At 49.7% G+C, this 9,632-nt stretch overlaps 1 protein-coding gene across 1 annotated transcript; it reads right to left on the bottom strand.

Annotated features, from left to right (window-relative positions):
* Window positions 1-5,757: 5,757 nt before the first annotated feature.
* On the bottom strand, window positions 5,758-6,741 carry LOC122453292 (olfactory receptor 13C7-like). The gene has a single exon (XM_043487280.1). It carries the CDS (start codon window positions 6,739-6,741, stop codon window positions 5,758-5,760), a length of 984 nt encoding a protein of 327 aa, XP_043343215.1.
* Between the last annotated feature and the right edge of the window lie 2,891 nt (window positions 6,742-9,632).

Below are 9,632 nucleotides of genomic sequence, written 5' to 3'. Positions count from 1 at the left end.
ACAGGACCCGGAGTTTCACACTGGTGGAGCTTTCCAAACTAAGAAGATACACCTAGGCTTTCGTAGAGTTTAGTGAAGTGTTTGCAATGTGATACAGTTAAGCGGAGCTCTTAGAATTTGGGAGAAGTAGACCAAGCACTTAGAATTCAGTGGCTTCTCTGAAGTGTGTCAGGTTGGCTAGAACTGGGAAATTCTGGTGGGTTCAAGGCTGAACGGGGTGCCCGGTGGTTGACTCTCAGCAGCCAGGGACTGCCTGACCAAGCCGCTCCCAGCTCCATGCTGGCCAACAGCCTCCCGGGGAGCAGGGACCTTTCAAAGCTCCCTGCACCGGGGGACTGCACCATCCCCAAGGCAATTTAGAGGCAGAAGGGGAAATTCGCCCAGCTTAGAAGCTTTGGGGGTGCTTCAGGGATGATGTCCCAAAGACCCAATTACACAGAGTCTACTCAGAGATGCTAATTGGTGTAGAAAAGTTGGAGGAGGTGGCTCACGGCCAGGAATCCACCCTCACAAGTCAGTCCTCAGTGTGGGCCGTGAATGTTTACAGGATCAGTAAATGAATGGATGGATGGATGCACAATTAAGTCAATGGATAGGCCACTCTTGGTGAATATATTAAAAGAGAATGGAGTGAGTGAATGAACAATTGATATGCAGTTTCACCTTTAAGGGAAACTCTGTCCCCATTCACGGTCACACTCCATTTCTCCTCAAGCTTCTTCTGGCCCTGCTGCTGCTGCTGCTGCTAAGTCACTTCAGTCGTGTCCGACTTTCCGTCCCTGGGATTCTCCAGGCAAGAACACTGGAGTGGGTTGCCATTTCCTTCTCCAATGCATAAAAGTGAAAAGTGAAAGTGAAGTCGCTCAGCCATGTCCCACTCTTCATGACCCCATGGACTGCAGCCCACCAGGCTCCTCCGCCCATGGGATTTTTCAGGCAAGAGCACTGGAGTGGGGTGCCATTGCCTTCTCCATCTTCTGGCCCTAGGCCACCACTAATCTACTTTCTCTCTATATAATTCTATTCTGGTTATTTTATATAAATGAAATCATATGATATGTGTTCCTTTGTGACTGATTTCTTTCATATATTAACAGCGTAATTTTTAAGGTTGAGCTATATTGTATAGCATGTATCAGTCCTTAACTTCTCGATAAAATTCGATGGTATGTATATATCTTACTCAGTTTGGGCTGCTAGAACATATTACCATAGACTAGGCAGCTGATAAGCCACAGAAATTTATTTTTCATAGTCGTGGAGGCTTGGCTATTGTAAATCATCCAGTCGTGTCAGACTCCTTGTGACCCCATGGACTGTGTCCCGCCAAGCCCCTCTGTCCATGGCATTTTCCAGGCAAGAGAACTGAAGCGGGCTGCCGTTTCCCCCTCCAACTCCCCTTCATTCCTCTTGCTCAATTGCATCTATCCCTGTAGGGGCCGATAGGCTCGCCCTCTTCTGAATAAACCACATGGTTTCCCAGAGCTCCATCTTTGCCCAAGAAGTTCCCTTCTGCAGGCAGGACCCACTGGAGGGACTGCTTCCCCTCTTCAGAGCGCGGTGCATCTCTTCTCCTCTCCCCTTGAGCCCTGCCGAGTTACCTCTCCCTTCCTCCTCCCACAGCCCTCGGCCATCCTCTGTTCCTGGCTGCACACCTGTCTCCTCTGCCACACGTGAGAGCTGACTCCATCACCTCCTTCGAGCATCTCACACAGTGATGCTGCCACGGGCAGTCCCCCAACAGATCGTCAGCACACGATTCAAACCCAGCATTGCATGACAGGTTCAGCACTACCCAGACCTGTGATGGTCACCAAGTCACCTGGGCTTTGAGACTCAGTTTCCTTTGGAGCAATGGGGATTCTGTGTAGTCCAGATGAGACACACAGAGAAAAGGTCTGGGGAGTCTCCTAGCAATGCTGCAGATCAGAGACTACACCTTCAACCACGGGCACATGCTGGATCTGTCTCCCCACCTCCGAGACAAGACCTCCAACATCTCTCATGACCCACTTCTCCCTGGAGCCTGTACTGTTTGTTCCTCTCCAACCTAAATCAAGATCATTGTTAAGGGGGTTTATGAAACATACAAGGGTGGTAGCTTAATCTGGGTCAGTCATTAACCATAAATCTAATCCCTGTAAACATTTTAAGGTAGGGATTCTCTTGCTGAAGTTTGGCAAAAGGTAAATAACTGCCTGTGTGATGGCTTCTTCATTCACTCATTCAGGAAATTATTATTGAGCACCTACTATGTGTGGGTGCTGGGAACACGGAAGAGGCAGATGTGCCTTCTGCCCTCACAGTCTTTACACTCATCCCCTTGCCTCTTGGTGACCTTGGTCATATCCCTCTCTCTGGGCTTTAGAAACAACTAGATTTTCTTTGAATCTGGCATATAAAGACAAAATTCAACTTGAGGTCAGGAAAGCAGAAGTTAAAAGGAAGCATCTCTGCTAGGTCATGACTTCATGTGGCTGGATTAAGCCTGCAGCTTAATTTAAGATTTCATGATAAGAACTTGGTGTTTACTGGGTGTGTTGCTACAGAAAGAACTGGCAACCTCCAATTGTGACCCTGGATACAGGTGTGGGGAGAGTTTTCAGGCAGATTAAAGATGGGATACCGCCTGACTCTGCTTTTCTCTTCCCCACCCTTGTCTCCCTCAGAGAGACCAGGTGGGAATGGCATGGACATGGGAGGGCTTTGTCATGAGCCTCTGGCCTGTGCCTGCCCTCACCTCCTACACATCCCTTTGTGCGGGCCTGCTCCAGCCTCAGCAGACCAGTCCCCGCTGGTGGACAAACCCCACAGCTCCTGTTCCCTCCCTCTTCTCCTGCTTTCCTCAGACTGGAGCACCCTTTCTCTCCACCCATCCTCCAAGGCTCAGCTCATATACACCTCCTCCGTGGGGCCACCTTCTGAGACGTGGTACACGCCCAGCATAGACTACACATTCAGCCACTAGCATGGTGCCTAGCATGGTGTGTGATAAGTGTCCAGTACATGTTAGTGAAAGGTCCAGACGTGTTTGGACACGAGAGGCAACAGGAAGGGGGAGACAGAGGGGCAGGAAAGAGTTATATTCATGGGGAAACTGGGATGAGTTCAGAGTGTCTGGAATGTGTGGGTGGATGGAGTGAGGTGGACATAAGCAAGCGGGGATGAGGTTGGGCCGGTAGATGGGATCTGGCTTTTATCCTCGCAGAGGAGGAATGGTGACCTTGAGGGATTTATACAGATGAGTAGTATGAGCGGATTGGTGTGGCTTTTTGTTTTCTTTTCTCAGACAAGTTTCTCTTTCTTTTTTTTAGTTAGTTCAGAGGATGGATTTTAGAGTCTGGCATAGCTGTTGCACTATCTGAGAGAGAGAGGAGGTGATGGCGGCATCAGAGGAAGGAGACGACTGACCAGGAGCTGCTGTGAGGTGGACGCTCTGGGCCGTGGTGAGCGATTGGCTGTGTGGGGCAGTGAGGGTGAGAGGACGCCCCTGATGACTGCCCGGTTTCTGGCTGGGGACTTAGGGAGTGTGGGTGCTGTTCCCTGAGAGGGTGACAGACCTTTGGGGGCAGAGGGCTGAGTTCAGCTGTGGGCAGCTTAAGTGTGAGGTGCCTTTGAGGAGGGGAAGGGCCAGCAGGAAGACCTCGCCGGGCAGAGCAGCTGAACCAGGTCTGGAGTCCTGGTCTCCTGGCTGCACACATGGGGGTCCTTTGTGTCTCCTCACTTGTTTCAGTGATGTCCTTAAAGGCAGGGCCGTGGCCACGAGATCCTGCTGCACCCACTCGTGTCTGTCCACACGTTCAGACTAAGCCCCTGACTGCCTGGAGCAGCACAGGATCCAGTTCCCAGGTGTGACAGGGGACGGCTCCTGAGTGACAGTCAGTTCAGTAACTGTCCATGAGGAAAGCTCTGTGTGAGCTGAGGAGACAGGCCCCCACAGAGCCCTGCCCTCGAAGCGCCCACATTGTTGTGAAATATCATGGATGCAAAGGAGACAGGGATAGATACGGAGGGAAAGGTTCCAAAAAAGTGCAGTGGGACGCAATGGAGAGAACCACTTTAAGGGCCAGGAAAGGCTGTGTGGGAGAGATGGGGTCTAAGCTGCCTTGAAAACAAAGTCCCAGGTCTCACCAGAGAACAGCATGAGCAACCAACCAAGATGCCACACAGTCAGACACGAGCGAGGGGTCGACTGCGTGCAGAGGTGAGTGGGATGTCGGGCTGAGAAAGCGGAGAGACCGGTTTTCAAGTTCTGAGGACTCAGCTGAGGAATTTGGGCTTTCTGCTCTGATAAAGGGGAGCAAACCTAGGTTCTGGAGTGGTTAATTGGCCAGGGTCTGGCCAAAGGAGCAGGCCCAGCGTGAGTGACGTAAGGCTTCGCTGTGGAGAGCAGGGCTGCCGCCCGTGGAGCTGCAGGAGAAGCCTGAGCCAGGCTCGGCCTCTGCACCTGGGGTCGGGGCTGAAGCTGCTCGCGGTGGGTGAAGGGGGAGGTGAGGACAGGCCAGCACCAGGGGACACACGGAACCCGCGTCTGGCCTCACCGCCGTGGACTCCCCGACACTGGTGACGTGCGGGAGGAGCTGGCACTCGCTGCATTGGAGGGCCCCTCGCTCGGGGCTCGGAGCAGCTGCAGGCGGCCTGGCAGGAGCCCGGGGGCTGCAGTGACAATGGGGGAGGCTCCGCCGCCTCAGCGCTGCCTGGCCTCGGCCTTCCCGTCTCCTCCAGACTCTCTCGTGCTCAACCCGAACCCCAAACCTGACAGCAAGTAAGCTCTAGAAGGTGTGATTCTATCCTAGCTGGATACTCCAGTCCAGAGACACACAAGCCAGCTAACCAGTGCTCCCTGGGGTGATCAACCTGGACGCAGCCAGTGAGGGACAGCTGGTCAGAAAATGGAAGCTCTAGAACTCTCTAGTAGCTCCTGGGTTGAGTGTAGGGTAGTGGCATTGTCACCAGGCTCTTCAGGAATTCCTCAGTCCTCCTCCTCCTTCCAGATGTGGGGTCGGTAGGAATGCCTAACGCTTGGTGTCAGCTCTCGCCTTTACCTCACATTGGGCAAGGAAGTGATAGTGTTAGTAAGAGGTCATTTCTGAGTGGAAGCTGCAAGAATCCACACTGGCTTTGTGATCTTCTCTTCTTCTTTTGCCATTTGACCAGCAGTGTGCCATATGGTAGATGCTTTCTCATCTTGATGCCCACAGGATGAAAAAGATGAAGTAGATCCCCCATCCAGTCTCCGATAGACCTGGAGAGTGAGCAAGAAAAAGAACCTCTGTGTTTGTAGTGAAAGTGAGGTTGCTCAGTTGTGTCCGACTCTTTGCAACCCCATGAACTGTAGCCTACCAGGCTCCTCTGTCCAAGGAATTTTCCAGGCAAGAATACTGGACTGGGCTGCCATCTCCTATGCCAGGGGATCTTCCCAACCCAGGGATCAAACAGAGGTCTCCTGCATTGTGGGCAGAAGCTTCTACCATCTGAGCCACCAGGGAAGTCAATTTGGAAGTCACGCCACAGTATAGCTAGTTCCCCAGGCGGCACTAGTGGCAAAGAATCCCCCTGCCAATACAGGAGAAAAAGAAGTCCTGGTTCGATACCTGGGTCAGGAAGATCCCCTGGAAGAGGACATGGAAACCTACTTGAGTATTCTTGCCTGAAGAATACCATGGACAAAGAAGCCTGGAGGGCTAGAGTCCACAGATTCCCAAAGACTTGGACAGGACTAAAGCGACTCAGCACGCACGCACCTGCCTGATGGACTTAGAGAACAACAGGAAAGCGGGACATCTTCCTGGAGAGGAGATCTCCCCTCAGCAGAGCTATGGTGGCAGCTTTCACCTCTGCGTTCCTCAGGCTGTAGATGATGGGGTTCAGCGAGGGGGTCACGACCCCGTAGAACAATGCAAGAAGCTTATCCAGGTTGAGGTACTTGCCTTTGGGCTTGAAGTACATGAAGGAGAGAGTTCCATAGAAAATCACCACCACTGTGAGGTGGGCAGAGCAGGTAGAGAAGGCTTTGTGCCGGCCGGCAGCAGAGGGCACCCTCAGGATGGCAGTGAGGATGAACACGTAGGACAGGAGGATGAGCAGCAGAGGGGCCAGCATCACGACAGCAGAAGCCACCATTAATAGCAGTGCATTGAGAGAGATGTCCCCACAGGCTAGTTTCAGCACCACCAAGATCTCACAGAAGAAGTGGTTGATGATATTGTGGCCACAGAAGGGGAGGTTCCAGGTGAGATTGGATTGGAGAAGGGAGTTGGCAAAGCCTGCCCCCCAGGTCCCTGCTGCCATCCACATGCAGGTGTGCCAGTTCATGAGCTCTGAGTAGCGAAGCGGCTGGCAGATGGCCACGTACCGGTCACACGCCATCATGGCCAGGAGCACGCACTCCGTGGTGCCCAAGGCCAGGGTCAGGTACATCTGCAGGGCACAGCCAGGGAAGGAGATGGTGCTCTGGGTTTCCAGGAAGTGGACCAGCATGAGAGGCACGAAGGAGGATGTGCCAGAGATGTCTATGAGGGCGAGGTTGCTGAGGAAGAAGTACATGGGGGTGTGCAGGCGGGGATCCAGCATGTTCAGCCCAATGAGGAGGACATTCCCCAGCACGTTCATGAAGTAGATGCCCAAGCAGAGCACAAACAGGACCATCTCTAACTTGTGGTGGTCATGGAAGCCCAGCAGGACAAACTCCGTCATGACCGTCTGGTTTGCCCCATTCATCTCAGTCTGCATCCATCTCATTCTCCCTTTTTCCCATCTGTACCATGAACGTGTTGGGTAAAGCACCAGTGGGCCTGGGAGCCAAGCAGCGTGGATTGTGACCTGGGGCGAGTCCACACTGTGTCTGGAGCTCCGTTTCACCATGGGTACAAAGAGAGAGGGGACTTCGGCTCTGCAAGCCAGTCCCCTCAGTTCTGTAGTTCTGGTGTAACTTACAGGAAATGTGGCCCATTCTAATCTCCTAAGCTCTTCTCTCTTCTCGCCAGGCTGACCTAGGGGAGACAAGAGAAAAAATTCATGTATGTTGAGCTCTTTTTGAACCTGCAGTTTTCTTGGCTGTTAAGAGGAAGCACGTTTTCTAGGTTATGACTTCTCGTGGCTAATGACGCCAATATGATTTCAGACGCATCACTCACTGAGGATTTGTTGAGTGCCTTCCCTGTGCAGGGTGTTTAGGTCCTCGGTGATAGCAGAAAGAAAATTACGTGGACAAAAAGATGCCACATTTGTAACAAAGGTTGCTCCTCTTTCTCAAATTAAGTGGGATGAGCTTGGGAGGGCAGGTGGCTGATGAGTGATGGTCACCTCATTCCTTTGGGCATAAAGGTTGAACATTTCTACTGCATAAGATGTACAAGCCTTATTCAGGTGTCTGTCCTTAAGATCAGAGACCATGCATTGATTTTTACAAGAGTATATATGAATATATGTACCCCAGTAGAGCCATTGGTCACAACATTTAACCCTGGTCCTAAAGGCCAAGTGAGTCTCTTCTTGGGATCCGTTTTTAGGATAAATGATATTGACAATAATATTTCACAGGAGGGAAAGGCAGGTTCTAATCTGGCAGAGGTGTCCTGGGTCACTGACCAGCTCTATAAAGGGAGGGTGGGAAACGGCCACAGTCTTTGCCCAGGATCCTCTATGTCTCTTCTGAGCTGGTCTCAGTGCCTTGGGAAATGCCAGTGTCAGGAGGGAGACAAGTATCAAGTGTTAGATGGAAAGCTGTCTTGTAGCCCATGTGATCCCTGTTCTAAGGGAGGAATGGGAACTGATGGTGAATTTTAACCTATCAGAAGATGTATTTATACTTCCCTCCATCCCCTCACACCTAGATGACTTGAGGCCAGTATCCTGTGAAAACATCAGAGCCTGGTCTGTCCCTCAGGGCTGGATATATCCCTGAATTCTCCTGCTAATTGTATTTATCATTCACATAGGCTCGTGGGCCCAGCCTTTTCTGAATAAACCATGCCCTTTCCCAGAGCTACATCTTTGCCCAAGAAGTTCCCTTCTGAAGGCATGTTCTTCCTTGCTTCCTCCTCTTCAGAGCCCAGTTCATCTCTCTTCCTCTCCCACCTGCTCCCCTCTCCTCCCACAGCCCTTGGCCATCCCCCCTGTCCCTGAGCTGCACACCCGTCGCCTCACCACAGCGCAGAGCAGACCCTCTCTGTCTGCCTCCCTCCTGCTTTTCATACAGCGCGTGCTGCCAATGGCCATCCCACCACAGAGAGTCAACACGCGATTCAAAAACCCATTGTTGACATAGAAAACCCTAAAGATAGTATCAGAAAATTACTAGAGCCTATCAGCTCTAGTAATTTAGAATTTAGCACTGTTTCAGGATATAAAATCAATAACAGAAATCACTTGCATTTCTTTATACTAACAATTAAAAAATCGGAAAGAGAAACTAAGGAATCAATCCAATTCACCATTGTAAGAAAAAGAATTAAATATTTAGGAATAAACTTACCTAAGGAGAGAAAAGAACCATACACAGAAAATGATAAGGCACTGATGAAAGAACTCAAAGATGACACAAGCAGATGGAGAGATATTCCATGTTCCTGGATAGGAAGAATCAATATTGTGAAAAGGACAATACTACCAAATGCAATCTACATATTCAGTGTGATTCCTATCAAATTACCAATGACATTTTTCATAGAACTAGAACAAAAATTTCAGAATTCATATGGAAACATAAAAGACCCCAGAGAGCCAAAGCAGTCTTGAGAAAGACAATGGAGCTGGAGGAATCAACCTTCCTGACTTCAGATGATACTACAAAGCTACAGTCATCAAGACAGTATACTACTGGCACAAAAACAGAAATATAGACCAATGGAACAAGAAAGAAAGCCCAGAAATAAACCCATGCACCTATGGGTCCCTTATTTTTGACACAGGAGGCAAAAATATACAATGGAGCAAAGACAGCCTCTTCAATAAATGACGGTGGGAAAACTGGATAGCTACATGTAAAAGAATGAAATTAGAACACTTCCTAACACCATACACAAAGATTAACTCAAAATGGATTAAAGATCTAAACAGAAGACCAGAAACTATAAAACTCTTAGAGGAAAACATAGGCAGAAGAATCGATGACATAAATCAAAGCAGGATCCTCTATGACCCACATCCTAGAGTAACAGAAACAAGAACAAAAGTAAGCAAGTAGACCTGATGAGACTTAAAAGCTTTTGCACAGCAAAGGAAACTATAAGCAAGGTGAAAAGACAACCCTCAGAATGGGAGAAAAGAATAGCGAATGAAACAACAAAGGATTAATTTCCAAAATATACAAGCCACTCATCCAACTCAATACCAGAAAAACAAACAACCCAATAAAAAGTGGGAAAACCGCTAAACAGACATTTCTCCAAAGAAGACATACAGATAGCTAAGAAAGACATGAAAAGATGCTCAACATTGCTCATTATTAGAGAAATGCAAATCAAAACTACAATGAGGTATCACCCCACACTGGTCAGAATGGCCGTCATCAAAACGTCTACAAACAATAAATCTAGAGAGGGTGTGGAGAGAAGGGAACTCTCTTGCACTGTTGGTGGGAATGTAAATGGATACAGCCACTATGGAAGACGGTAAGAAGAGTCCTTAAA

The sequence above is a fragment of the Cervus canadensis genome, chromosome 14, assembly GCF_019320065.1.
Source record: "Cervus canadensis isolate Bull #8, Minnesota chromosome 14, ASM1932006v1, whole genome shotgun sequence".
Taxonomy (NCBI): Eukaryota; Metazoa; Chordata; class Mammalia; order Artiodactyla; family Cervidae; genus Cervus; species Cervus canadensis.
The sequence above is the reverse complement of the archived record's forward strand: the minus strand, read 5'-3'. Positions and strand labels throughout refer to the sequence as shown.